The sequence below is a fragment of the Citrus sinensis genome, chromosome 2, assembly GCF_022201045.2.
Source record: "Citrus sinensis cultivar Valencia sweet orange chromosome 2, DVS_A1.0, whole genome shotgun sequence".
NCBI lineage: Eukaryota > Viridiplantae > Streptophyta > Magnoliopsida > Sapindales > Rutaceae > Citrus > Citrus sinensis.
In genome coordinates this window covers 25259431-25274073 of record NC_068557.1, presented here as the reverse complement: position 1 = coordinate 25274073, position 14643 = coordinate 25259431, and the positions used below count along the sequence as shown (strand labels likewise).

Genomic DNA, 14643 nt, shown 5'->3' with positions numbered 1-14643 from the left:
TCATTCAGAATGTTCACTCTTTTCCATTAAGGCTTCTCTGAGCCATTCACAGTATCGGTCAAGATCAGCTGGTTTCAGCTCACCACCTAAACCAGCTCTGATTTCTTCTTCATCTTCGTCAAGAAATTTCAACAGGGCAGCATAGGCAGACTTTCCTGCATTAACTGAACTGGCTGCTGGAGGTTCCAGAACTGCAATGGCTTTCACTTCCTGATTTCCCTCAGAGAATTGCTTTAGAGATTTTCCTGAATTAGCCACATTGCTTGAAATTCCCGAAGCATTTTCAACTTGCACAGTACCTGCTCCTTGTGTTTTCCCTATAAATATGATCAACATTAGTCCAGTTTGAGATGATTAATCGAATCTCGCTACAAGCCTATTAATCTTAAAGTTGCTAAACACGCAATTTGAGAGCTGCAGCACTCTCAGAAATTTGGTGAAATTGTTTGTGTCACATTACCTGCAGCTGCAAAGTCATTACTATTGAGTGTTGGCTGACCCACCACTGATGGTTTGATCCTCTCAAGAGTTTGCAATGATCCCGTATTTGAAGATAAATCACGTATGACATTGTCAGAAATCTGACGTACCCGAGCTTTGTAATTCTTAACAGCGAGAAAGAATGGTAAGTAATCTTACTCCAAATTCGGAAAAAAGAGAAAAATGAATAGCAAGAGTAAAAGAAGAACATTGATTAAGAAGAAGGAAACAGAAGAAGCAATAAAATATCAAGAATATGTATCATTTTCTTTCTGGATTAGAAACTGAAATATTTCCAAGAATACACAATGGATCTCAACTTGAACCTTGTGATATTTGAATTATATCTATATATAAATGCATCCTAGTGCAAGCAACTGTTAAACATCTTGATTTAATTTATTCAATTGTGCCATTGATACAATGATTTAACAACCCCCATCAGTCCGTATATAAATAGAGCTTGTACAACAGTTTATATATGTGACATTACTCTTACTAATATAATGACAAGGCTAATTTTCCAATATTCGATCTCTATGTATATAAGAACCTCAGAAAGTATCATGTAATATGGTGAAGGAGGCCAACTGCATTATAACTTAGACATTTAATTTACTATAGAGTTTCAAAAGACTAATATGTACATGTGCATCCTGGTTCTCCTTTATCTAACACACATTGATTCGAAAAGAATTGATCACCACTTACAATTCCAATGACTATTTAGCAATTAGTATACATGCACATGAAGCCTACATCTATATATACTTATATAGTCATGAAGGAGAGCAACAAGAGTCTAAGCATAAGGGCACAAAGCAAAACCCTAGTTTAAGAAGTGAATATAGTTGGTAAATAAATGTACCTGCAGATGGCTAGCAACCTGGCGTTGCGTCAGCCCAGGCACATTCATCTTCTGTAATATTAGTTTGGGACGAGCTTCTGCATGCATCCAGAAAGTAAACAAAGGGAAAATTTTGAATAGTTTATCAAATGGGAAAGAGGACAGCGCATGATTTAGAAACTTTATATATTTATAATTGTTTGTCAAGAAAGAATTGATTACTTATATCTCCAAGTGAACTAACAGCTTCTATAAACTTGAGATGTAGCTCCGAAGTCCAAACGATACGAGGTTTCCTTTTCTTCTTGACGTGTCCATTGTTGTTTTCATTCATTTCTTTCCCTTTCTCCTCAGTGGGTACCATAAAACTGTTGGAGTTTTCATTATCAGAGTTCAAGTTTCTCTTTTTTTCTCCTCCTCTATCATCATCCAATGATCTCTTTGTCTTAACGAGTCCTCCTTGTTCCTGAATTTGATCATTAGCCATGACCAAGTGCTGTTCCATATTGCAAGCATTTTGTGATTCTTTGACACTATTTTCATCAAATATGTGAACTTGAGCATCGACTTCCATTTGCTTATTGTTCTTCTCGTTTTGGTCAGCATTGATACTATATCGCAAGTCATCGGTTGCACTGGCATTGGCAATATTCCTAGACACATCATCACCTCCTTCATTGATCCTTTTACCTTGAGAAATGTTTCCACGATTCAACAATATTTCTTGCTCTGGTTTTCGGGCGTCCTCCAATTGAATTTTTGATCTCCTCTTATATATGTACGAATGCTGCCACACGTATTTTAGATCATCGAAAGAAATTGGCTTCTCAAGAAAAAAGCATGCCCCTTCAACTAGGGCCCTCCAGGAAAAAATCTCATTTCTTCTAGAGGACATCACTGGAAAATTAGAAAGAATAAATTCATATCTATGATGAAGAAACAGTATTAGGTATGATAACAATTATAATAAGCAGCAAAGTTGAAATTTGACTTACAGATGATTGGGATTTCCTCCTTAACCAATACACGAACGAAAGAGAGACTGTCTATATTTGAAATATCAACATTAGCCATAACCAACTCGAATCGATCCTTCTCTTTTCGAATCAAGGACAAAGCAACAGATGCTAGTTCAGTGGTGGTAACTGAAAGAGGAATAAACCAAGAGCATTAGTTTACCCTCAAATTCTTCATATCAACCAAATTAATTAAGTGATGATAATAGGCAATTAACAATCAACTTATAAGAGGGTGTAATAGTTATTGTCATAAAGTTAAAATTGTTATATTAAATTAAGCTATTTCATGTTCAAAATACTATGCCAATGCTTCTCTCTACAGACGACATATGAGGAAGTACATAGAAACAAAAAAGGAACTATTCGTTCGATAAATTAAATGAACCTTTTTAGGTTAAGTATACTGATAGTACTAATGTCAGTGCAAGAATAAAATTTATTAATAAATAAATTAGGGTAACATTTGTTTGGAAGATATATAATCAAACAACGAGAACTGTGTTAATTATCATAAATCTAAAAGAGAATAACTTTATTATTACATTTTCATGCCTGCAGAATAAAAAAGTTTTCCAATTTTTTTTTTGAATCTAATCAAAAAGAATGCAACAAACTATTAATTATAAAATTAAATTGTTGAGATATATATGAAAAAGAATAAGAAACATATAAAACGTAGTGAGAAGGTATTTATCATGGAATTAAAAAAAGGAAAGAAGGAAAGAACTAGGTTAGAAACACGAAATAATTTTCACCTTGGCTTGGTTCAAAGCGTTGAAATCTTGGTTATAGATTTTTCCAGCTACCTCAGTATGGATCTCTAAATTTTCCTTTTCTAACTAACAAGGTGTTTTTTCTCAGATGTATTAGCATATATATATGAGCTGAATCGAAATCTCCACAGATATAACATTTTATCAATCATATAGACAACATATTACAAAAATCCACAATGCATGCGAATATTAATAAGTACGATCCATATAGATTTTTTATGAGGATTTTCATGAAAGACCACAAATATAACTACATGAAGTTCAGATTCTAGTAAGCAAATAAAAAAGAAAAAAAGATGAAAAGCAATAAAGTATTTTCATATCTAGAGGTTTTTAAACTAAAATTTATCGAAACAAAAAGTTAGGATAGTCAAATAATTTATTTATACCCTTGTATGAATATTGTTCTAGCATTGAAGCTATATACAAGAGAGAAGTCGTATCGTGATCCACCAGCAGAATATTGATTCCTCTAGCAAAGCTGGGTACCATGCTACTTGGTAACATCAATTCTTTCCTCTGCATGTTTAGAAACAGAAACAAAGAAAGCAAAAGCAAAATAATTAAACTCAAAGAGAATTGAAATAAGTTTCAACACAAGAGGGATGGTTGATAGGGACTAATTTAGAGGTTGAATTAACAGAGAAAGAGATCAAGAAAATATGAGGGAAACTGAGAGAAAATGAAGGATGTGGTGCTTTTTGCTGGAAACGCCTAGCTAGTGCAGATTTGTAAGTGGGGCTGTCTGTGCCCTTGAGTTGTAAATAAAACACTTTGCTTAGCAGCGCATGAACTTCGGAGTGGTTCACAAATTACACGTAAACATGAAAATAAATAGCTTAGTTGTTTTTCGGTGGGGCCATGCTCCTGCGGCCAGCCAATTGCTGCAATACACGTAGCCCCATGTTTACTTATTTACCTAAACTTGACAAACTTGTTTTCTTGAGTCAACAGTATGTTTTAGCCCCGTTGACACGAAAAAAACGGCAGGCACACAGAAAAAGAAATTTAATAGCAAATAATTATTTAAAAAAGAAAAAGAAAAGAGAGAAAGAATGAATCAACAACAAATATCACTTGATTATTGTTCTATTTTGTGAAATTTCATTCTATGTATAAGTTTATGAGGCAAATGAAATTGTTTCTACTATCTTATAATATTTGCTGTTTATAATTGTATAAGCCAAAAAATAACGGAAAAACGACACGTGGTGACAACATTAGAAGTTCACTAATTAGTTTCCACTAATGAAATTTGACTCAAGTTAGACAGTCAAACTATGTTCAAACCTCTTAATTAAAATTGTTAATTAATTAGTTCAATATTTCCATAATAGATAGGATTACCTTCTCCAAAAAAAAAAAAGAAAAAAAGATAGGATTAATCAATAAGACAACATCTATCGGTACCTGTGTAGGTACACTTATGTTTACTTCTACAGTCATCATGATAAACTTTGATTTAGGAGGGCCACATTGTAAAATAAACAAAAAAAAAAAAAAGGTCAAAAGTACACACACACGAAAAAAAAAAAAAGGAAAACTTGTTGAAAACTTTTGAAGTATCTGGATAAAAGAATGTTTATAAAAGAAAAAATTTTTGTATATATTCACAAATTTGGTCCAGGTAGATATTTTTCAATTATTATACATATATACTTTGTTCTACTCTACCAATAGAGTAAATTATAAAACAATTACTAATAATTTTTGTTAACGTTTTTAAGTCAAAATTTATGTTACTCATTAAGTTAATTGACATATTTTCATCCTCTTCAACCTTTGTGTGATAAACACAGTTGACTAAAGAAATTAGTTTCCAATAATGACTAGCATTTAAAGTTCAAGTTTTGATAAAATAATAGCAAAACATTTATGGAAATGGTTTATTTGGTAGATTTTCCATAATAGAAAAGATAAGGTCATGAAAAGCAATTTAACCAGGTTTGAGTGTTCGACATATGTCTTGCATGCCTCTAGTTCTTTTCTTCACATGGATATAATTCTCCCCGAAGTCAAAATGCCTTTGTGTCGAAGCTTTTGAATTTCTCCAACAATCACGAACTCATTTCCTTTCACTCGTATGAATAAAGAATAACATTAATCATTTAATATTTGTTCAGTTTTTTGGAAAATCCATAATTATTTTTGTATTTTTTTATGGCAATTAAAACTGTTTATACTTTATACCATCTTATAATATTAGATTTCCGGAGATTGATGCTAATAAGACAAAAGAAACTAAAAAAATGACACGTTGTGATTGTCATTGTCAGTTCATTAATTAGTTTCCATGGAGGAAATTTGACTGAAGTTAGACAGTCAAATTAAATTCAAAGCTCTCAAAACTTAATTCTTAAATGAAGTTTTTTATTTTTCATGATGATGTAAGAAATGTGATTTTTTTACGATAGTTTAATAAAAATTTAATAGTTGTGAAAATATAAAGTAATAAAATTATATTATTTTTATAATAATTAGATTGATTGTGGAAGAATTATATTTTTGATATCATCACGTAAGATATCTAGAGTCTTCTTATATTTGTTGTTAATTCTACAGAAGATATAATTAATTGAGAAGACGACCCTCCTTCTGTAGCTCTGCTTGCATGGACAAATAAGAATTTAAAAGTAGTAATGCTATGTTAAAAAACAGGATCAGGCTACGGTGCAACTGTGATACCATAACACAACTTCATCCAGCCGTTAGATGCACTTAAATTAGTGGGATTCATTAATATCTATCGGCTCGATGTAATTGTGGCACGGTATGCTTTCCTTAAAAAGGAAAGCTACAATGTAAAAAGGAACTTGTTATGTTACAGTTTATGTAACATACACACCCAATACTTGGCAGCCATGTGTCCTGAGGAGAGATGGTTTGTATCCCACCTAATTTTGGATGTGACGTGGTTTTATAATAAAATTATATCAAGTGGATATTGACCTCCCTCTTTTTTCTTTTCTGTTTTTTTTAAAAAAAATTGTAAAGTGATTTTATACTATATTTACTATCACACGTTAGGCTGTGATTATGTTGCCTCTTGGACAACATAGCAGTAACAGAAATCTAATGATTACTATAAATTTTTGGTAACAATTAGAAGGATAACTGATGCAGCAAATATATGATTACTGTAAATCAATGGAGACAAATAATGGATGAAAGAAAATGGTGAAATGGTTCTAAATCTATGGAAAATAGAAAGAGGTCATTTATGCAATCAGATGATTCGGTGGGAATACAATTTTATGATAAAATATAATTATAAAAAAATTTAATAATAGAATTAACAAGGGCGGCAACTAGAGATTGCAATAGTCCACTAGAATGCTTGGATTTGACAATCCTAAGTTGTGGCCGTAGGTGCGATGATTTGCGCTGACACATCGAATCGCCCAAAACCAATTACACTCAGACAATTCCAGCGTATATTAATTATTTCCTCTCTAAAATAATTAATTATCATTTTAATGGGTTTGGATATCTAAAAATGTAGGGATAATCCATTGATGTGAAGTGGTTTCGCCCTCTGCAAAATCATCAAAATGATTAATTGTTTTTTGTATATCTCATTTCTCTTGAAAAAAAAATTAAATTAAAAACACCTTGTATTAATTTCTTCTCAACTTGTCTTCTTCTAATTTCTTGGACTACCGCAGAACCACAATGCCAATGAGAGAATGAGTGAGTGTTGTTCAGCTCGCAGCATTTGGAGTTGGAGCTCGGCTTCCCTTATTTTTTGGTCTTTTGGTTGGCATTGCCAAAAAGCGAAGAGGAGCCTCTGGCATTCGTAGAGTTGGTCCTCGATTCGTTCGATTTCTTTTCCAAGTTGAGCAAGCCTTTGTGCCATAGCCATACAATTATTTACTTTGGACCGACCCAATTCTCCTCTAAAAATTTGAGGGAGCACTTATCATCTGCACTCAAATTTTTCATCAAATTTTATAGTATACACACTTGTTTCAATAGTTATCATGTCTCACGTTAAAAGACAATTTTTGCTCTTACTTGAAAATTTTTAAGTGTAAAATTATCAGAAAACCACAACATGAGTTTCAAATTCCAATTGACCTATGTAGATATTAAAATTTCTTAAAAGTTAGAAAAAAAAAACAGTTTTGTTATGGGAATCGAAATATCCCCTATACCATCATCCATAATCATATATTCATGACAACAAATTAATAAACTTGAAAAAGTAAGAAATCCCATCCCAGTCAATCAAACAGCCAACTTTCTTCATAAAGCTTTTGCTTTTAAAGAGTCTAACTCTTATACCCTAAATAAACCCATATTCCAAGTTCCATCTTTCTATAATGAAAATCTTCAATTTACCATTTTAAAATTTTGAAATACATTAATTTACTTCTATTTATCAGTCAAAAGATTAAAATAAACGGAGACACGTTGATGACAAACTTTTTAACTTTTTATTGGTATTTGATAAATATAAATAAATTGAAAATTATCACTTTTAGAGCGAGTAAGTTAAAAATTTTACTCTAAATTTATTGTGCTGTAATAAGAGAAAGAAAGAAGACAGAAAACAAATCTCTTCCATAGCAGTCTTTAACAAAATTCTCAGCTGGGGTTTAACCAATTTTTTCTCGGAGATTAAATTAGCAGAACAAAAACACTTTGAAGTGGACTGCATATACACCCAAAAATAACATACAACTTGAGTCAATAATGGTAAAGAAAATGGACGTACACAGAAGGGTTTGGATTTGGATGATGAAGAATGCACCTGCAGCTTTGCATTTGCATATATATCTCAGCAAACCCGATCAATCTTTAAAAATGAAAAAACCAAAACAAAAACTGAAATGTAAAGTCAGCTTGAAAGGTGGGAGGGAAAAGGGAAGGGGGGTATTTATACGAGTGCAGGACGGGAATCCGGAGCTCTGAGTAGGGTTCCATTGACCACCACTATTGAATACGTCATTTCGAAGAAATAACATGTTCCATTGAACACTGTTGTCTTGAAAATGACTAATGGGATGTTGGTTTGGGCTTTTTTAACATGTGAGGGTAAGGTCTGGGCCGGATCCATTGTGGGCCTCGACGGGCTAAGGTTAGACTTCGACTTTTAATTATTTTTTCATAATTTCTTTAGATGTTGTTAATTTAAAATGAGTTAATGATAATTAAGTTGTCATAATCAACAATGAATTAAAGAAAATAAATATTTTAAAATAAAATAATAAATATAACAAATAAAAGTTTAGAGATTTAATGCTTTAGTACTGAATTCTCCAATTTAAACCTTAAAAGAGAGTTTAGTATTATAATTTTATTTTTTTATTCAGTATTGATATATAAATTAGGTATTTAAGTTTTCTTTCTTTATTATTTATTAAAATTTTAATTTATTATTCTCATTTACAATAAATAAAAAAATAAAGTAGATAAAAATATAGAGATTTAATTTTTTTGTATCGAATTCTCTATTTCAAGTATTTTTATTCAGTATTGATTTTTAAAAACTTAATTTATTATTATAATTTATAAATTTTTTTTTTTAAAAAAATAAAGAGTTTGGACTTGACCTAGACTTTTGCCTTTGAGCCTTCATTTAGACTTTTGCCTTTGAACCTTCATTCAGGCTCTCGTATGAAAAGTCAGGGTCAAAGCCCATGCGAATGAGCTCGGCCGTCCAAGCTCGGGCTTTTTAGCCCTACCTTTGCTGCTGTTGTTGTTTCTTTATTTTTATTCACATGGATATTATTCTCCCCGAAGTCAAAATGCCTTTGTGTCGAAGCTTTTGAATTTGTCCAACCAACATTCACGAACTCATCCCCTTTCACTTCATATGAATAAAGAATAACATTAATCTTTTTTGGAAAACCCATTTATAATTATTTTTGTATTTTTTTTAAGGCAACTAAAACTGTTTGTACCATCCTATCATATTAGATTTCCTTAGATTGGTGCTAATAAGACGAAAGAAACTAAACAAATGACACGTTGTGACTGTAATTGTTAGTTCGTTAATTAGTTTCCATTGATGAAATTTGACTGAGGTTAGAGAGTCAAATTAAATTCAAAGCTCTCAACACTTATTTTTTAATTAGCTGTTACTTCTACAAAAGATATAATTAATTGAGAAGATAGCCCTCCTTCTGCTCGCATGGACAAACAAGAATTTAAAAATAGTAATGCTATGTTAAAAAGCAAAGTAAGAATGTAAAAAAAGTTTGTATCCCACCTAATTTTGGATGTCACATGGTATTATCATAATTATATTAAGTGGATGCTAACCTCTTTTTTTTTTTTTAAATTATAAAGTGATTTTATACTTTATTTACTATCACATGTTAGGCTACGATTTTGTTGCCTCTTGGACAACTTATCAGTAACTGAAATCTAATGAAATCAATGATTATTATAAGTTTTTTGTAACAATATTTAGCGGTGCAAATCTATTATTACTGTAAATCAATGGAGACAAATAATGGATGAAAGAAAATGGTGGAATGGTTCTAAATTTATGGAAAATAGAAGGAGGTAATTTTTGCAATAAGATGATTCGGTGCGAATACAATTTTATGATAAAATATAATTATAATAAATTTAATAATAGAATTAACAAGGGCAGCAACTAGAGATTGCAATAGTCCACTAGAAAAGCTTTCATTTGACAATCCTAATTTGTCGCCATAGGTACGCGTACGACGATTTGCAGTGACAAATCTAATCGCCCAAAACCAATTACACTCGGGCAATTCAAGTGTATATTAATTATTTCCTCTCTAAAATAATTAATTATCATTTTAATGGTTTTGGATATCTAAAAATATAGGGATAAGAGATTGAGTAGAAGTGATTTCACCCTCTGCAAAATCATTAAAATGATTAATAATTTTTTGTGTATCCCATTTTCTTTGAAAAAAAAATAAAATAAAATAAAAAACACCTTGTATTAATTTCTTCTCAAATTGTCTTCTTCTAATTTCTTGGGCCACTGCGGAACCACAATGCCAATGAGAGAATGAGCGAGTGTTGTTCAACTCACAGCATTTGGAGCCGGAGCTCGGCTTCCTTTATTTTTTGGTCTTTTGGTTCACATTGCCAAAAGGCGAACAGGAGCCTCTGGCGTTCGCGGAGCTGGTCCTCGATGCGTTCAATTTCTTCTCCAAGTGGAGCAAGCCTTTGTGTCATAGCCATACAATTATTTGCTTTCGACCGATCCAATTCTCCTCTAAAAATTTGAGGCAGCAGTTTTCATCTGCACTCAAATCTTTCATCAAAATTTTATAATATACACACTTGTTTCAACAGTTATTACGACTCATGTTAAAAGATAATTTTTGCCCTTACTTGAACATTTTTAGAAAACCACAACATGAGTTTCAAATTTCAATTGACCTGTGCGGATATTAAAATTTCCTAAAGGTTAAAAAAAAGTAAAAATGTTTTGTTATGGGAATCGAAATATCCCCTGTACCATCATCTATAATCATCTATTCATGACAACAATTTAATAAACTTGAAAAAGCAAGAAATCCAATCCCAATCAATCAAACATCCAATTTTCTTCATAAAGTTTAGCTTTTGCTTTTAAAAATTCTAACTCTTATACCCTAAATAAACCCATACTCCAAGTTACATGTTTGATGTTTCTATAAAAAAAAAAAACCTTCAATTTACCCTTTGAGAATTTTGAAAAACATTAATTTACTTCTATTTATCAGTATTTATCAGTCAAAAGATTAACATAAATGGTGACACATTGATGACAAACTTTTTAAATTTTGAGTGGTATTTGATAACTATAAATAAATTGAAAATTATCATTTTTAGTGAGAATAAGTTAAAAATTTTACTCTATATTTCTTGTGATGTAATAAGAGAAAGAAAGAAAACAAAAAACAAATCTCTTCTATAGCAGTCTTTAACAAAATTCTCAGCTGGGATTTAACCAATTTTTTCACGGAAATTAAATTAGCAGAACAAAGACACTTTGAAGTGGACTGCATATATACTCAAAAATAACATACAACTTGAGTCAATAATGGTAAAGAAAATGAACGTACACAGAAAGGCTTGAATTTGGATGATGAAGAATGCACTAGCAGCTTTGCCTTTGCATATATATCTCAGCAAACCCTGGATTGAGTTCCTTTTTTTAACGGTAAATAACTTAGGGAACAGCAAACCGGATCAATTTTTGAAAATGAAAGAACAAAAACAAAAACTGAAATGTAAACTCAGCTTGAAAGTTGGACGGCAAAAGGGGATGAGGTATTTATACGAGTGCTGGACGGGAAAGGAAAGGGCTTCAGGAAATAACGTGCTCAAATATTATAGAATTTTTTCGGAAGCGCACTAGCAACAGTACCATAGTCCACCAGACGGCACGTGTCCCAGCTCCACTCGAGCTTCAAAAATTACAACGCTACCCTTGTCTTCTTAGCATTCACAGTTGCGCTGGTGACCACAACAACTCTTCAAGACATTTTTGTTTTTCATTTTTTTTGTTTATTAATTTTACACTGATTAGTTTTCACAAAAAAAAAATTATAAATTATATCAAATTTTGACGAAAGCCCCAAACTTCTTTTTTTTTTTAGCCATTATTTTCATTAAATCATTTAACAATTTAAATTTTTTAAAATAAGATAAAATTATTATAAGATTATGATATGTCTAAAAATTTATTTAATATTACACAAGTCTTAATAATGATTAATTAGGGATAGATTTTACGAGACTGTATTTAATTCAAAAGAGATTTATATTTTTTCATAGATAAAAATATAGAAATAGCAAGTGAGAGAAGAAAAATTTGAGAGACTAAATGATAAGGAGAGTATTAGCTTTAAAAAAAAATGATAGTGATTGTCCTTATCATTTTAGTCCCTCAAAACTTTCTTCTCTTACATGTTTTTTTCTCTATTTTTATACATAAAATAAAAAGTAAAGGTTGTTCGTTAAATGTCTGAAGTTTGAAATTTTATTAGTTTCAGACATTTTCTAAAATATGCTTGTTTATTTTTTAGAATTTATGTATGATTTTCAGACATTAATATTGAAATAGAAAAAAAAGTAATCTTTTGTAATTTTTATCTGAATAGAAAAAGGTCTGAATGATAAGTAAATATTATATTATAAAAATATCTCTGTAAAATAATTTATTTCCTAAATTATAAAATCTAATCCTCTTTTTTTTGTTTTAATTTATAAGGACATAAATGTCAAATAACCAAATTTAATTTTTTTTATTGTGATAACAAACAAGATGCCACTTATATTCAGCTATTTAAAAAAGAAAAACAAATATGTCATTCATATTTTCATAATCAGACCCATTCAAAATTTAGAAAAATTCATATCCATTTAAATTTTAGACCCAAAAAAAAAAAAGGCTACCAAGTCTCTTTTGAATTAAACACAATCTCTCTGTTAATAGTGTTTTAAAGAGAGTTGCAAAATAGTTGTAGAAATCTCGTCCAGTGAAATTTATCCACCTCTGTAATATTAAATAAAGTTTTAGATATATCATAATCTTATAATAATTTTATCTTATTTTAAAAAATTTAAATTGTTAAATGCGTTAATGAAAATACTGGCAAAAAGAATGTGGATTGGGGCTTTGGTCAGAATTTGAGATAATTTCGAGAAAATTTTTTTGGTGAAAACTAGTAAGTGTAATAATTAAAAAATAATAATAAAAAACTGTAAAAGATGGAAGTATAATTCAATCAACGAACCAAAGTTGATGAGCTGTTGTGGCCATCAACCAGCAGAGCCGTGATTGAAAAGAAGACAAGGGTAGCGTTGTAATTTTAATGTTCAAATGGAGGGTGTAAAAAAAATAAAATATTAATTGAGAAGACGGCCCTCCTTCGGCTTGCACGGCCAAACAAGAATTTAAAAGTAATAATTAATGCTATATTAAAAAGCAAAGCTAGAATGTCAAAAAGTTTGTATCCCACCTAATTTTGGATGTCACATGGTATTATCGTAAATTATATTAAGTAGATACCGTCCTCTCTCTTTTTTCTTTTATTTTTATTTTTCAAATTGTAAAGTGATTTTATACTTGATTTACTGTCACACGTTAGGCTACGATTATGTTGGCTCTTGGACAACACAGCAGTGACTGAAATCTAATGAAATCAATGATTACTATAAATTTTTGGTAACAATTAGAAGGATAACTGATGCAGCAAATATATGATTACTGTAAATCAGTGGAGACAAATAATGGATGAAAGAAAATGGTGGAATGGTTCTAAATTTATGGAAAATGGAAAGAGGTCATTTGTGCAATAAGATGATTCGGTGGGAATACAATTTTATGATAAAATACAATTATAATAAATTTAATGTTAGAATTAGCAAGGGCAGCAACTAGAGATCGCAATAGTCCACTAGAAAAGCTTGGATTTGACAATTCTAAGTTGTCGCCATAGGTGCGATGATTTGCGCTGACAAATCTAATCGCCCAAAACCAATTACACTCAGGCAATTCAAGTATACCTCTCTTGTGGGGCCCAAGTAATTAAGCAGTTAAACATTAACAGCTTATTTCTGTGATTGGGGGACACACGTGTAAAACAAAAATTATATGCTGATTTACGAGGCATATGATATTGTTTTTGAGGTGGTCGTTCTAGAATTACAGATAGAAAACTCTAAGCTTAGAGGTTTAATCTGTATCGATGAGTTGCCTTCTGTAATCTGCCAATTTTCTTGCCTCAATAAAAGCTTCTGCCCTTGCTGGCGTTTTCAGCCGTGGATGTAGGTTCAATTGGAACTGAACCACGTTATCTTCTTGAGTGTGACATTCCTTGATTCCTCTGTTCTCTTTCTTTTTCTTGTAATTGTTGACTCTGAGTTTGTATGTGTTTGATCATTCTTTCTTGAGCTGTCCGATAAATTGCAAAGCCTATCGCTTAGTTTTTCATAACAACTACGTTTGAGGGAAACAGAAGTAGTAACTCATAGATGATAGATATGACAATTAAAATAAATTATATGAATGAGAAATGAGCAAAAGGACATATCTCCCCTTGTCCTTAAAATTAATGTTAGCTTAAAAATAGTTGTTAGCTTAAAAATCACACCACTTCACAACCAAACAAATCCTAATATTGTTCAACTTTATAAGTAGACATCCTTAAAGAATATATACCAATTGAGATTCATGTTAAATGTTGAATTTAATTGAATTGGACTATATCTAAAATAAAATAAGTGGTTCAATCTTTTTTAAAACATTTGATTGCATTAATAAATATAATAAAAATTGTAGTATAAATAATACATTTTAACTAAAATACAGAATAACACTTAATTAATGGATAAATATAAAATTTGCTCGGAAAAATATGGTAATGTTATAAAATTTAAATTGTTGAACTGGGTTCCCGGATCACTGGATCAGTAACGGGGCGGATTGGCCATACGAATTGGATTCGGGCTAGAACTAGAAGCGGGCCAACAGTAGGCCCACCTGTATGACAATCCATAATGTTAATAAAAAAAACAATTTAATTAAGAGTATGAA

General features: G+C 31.0%; 1 protein-coding gene across 1 annotated transcript; it reads right to left on the bottom strand.

The window, feature by feature from the left end:
* Positions 1-3647, bottom strand: LOC107175610 (putative two-component response regulator-like APRR6). Its single transcript, XM_015527211.1, has 6 exons — positions 3512-3647; positions 2323-2472; positions 1550-2224; positions 1349-1425; positions 461-605; positions 1-317 (listed from the first exon to the last, which is right to left on the bottom strand). Exons 1-6 carry the CDS (start codon positions 3645-3647, stop codon positions 1-3), a joined length of 1500 nt encoding a protein of 499 aa, XP_015382697.1.
* Positions 3648-14643: the final 10996 nt, after the last annotated feature.

Excerpts from the sequence above, each read along its gene's own strand:
- LOC107175610 (XM_015527211.1), bottom strand. The coding sequence starts at position 3,647 with ATGCAGAGGAAAGAATTGATGTTACCAAGTAGCATGGTACCCAGCTTT. Across the intron at positions 2,225-2,322 it reads GGAGGAAATCCCAATCATCT|TGATGTCCTCTAGAAGAAAT; the intron begins GTAAGTCAAATT and ends CTAATTTTCCAG. Across the intron at positions 606-1,348 it reads AGGTTGCTAGCCATCTGCAG|AATTACAAAGCTCGGGTACG; the intron begins GTACATTTATTT and ends CTCGCTGTTAAG.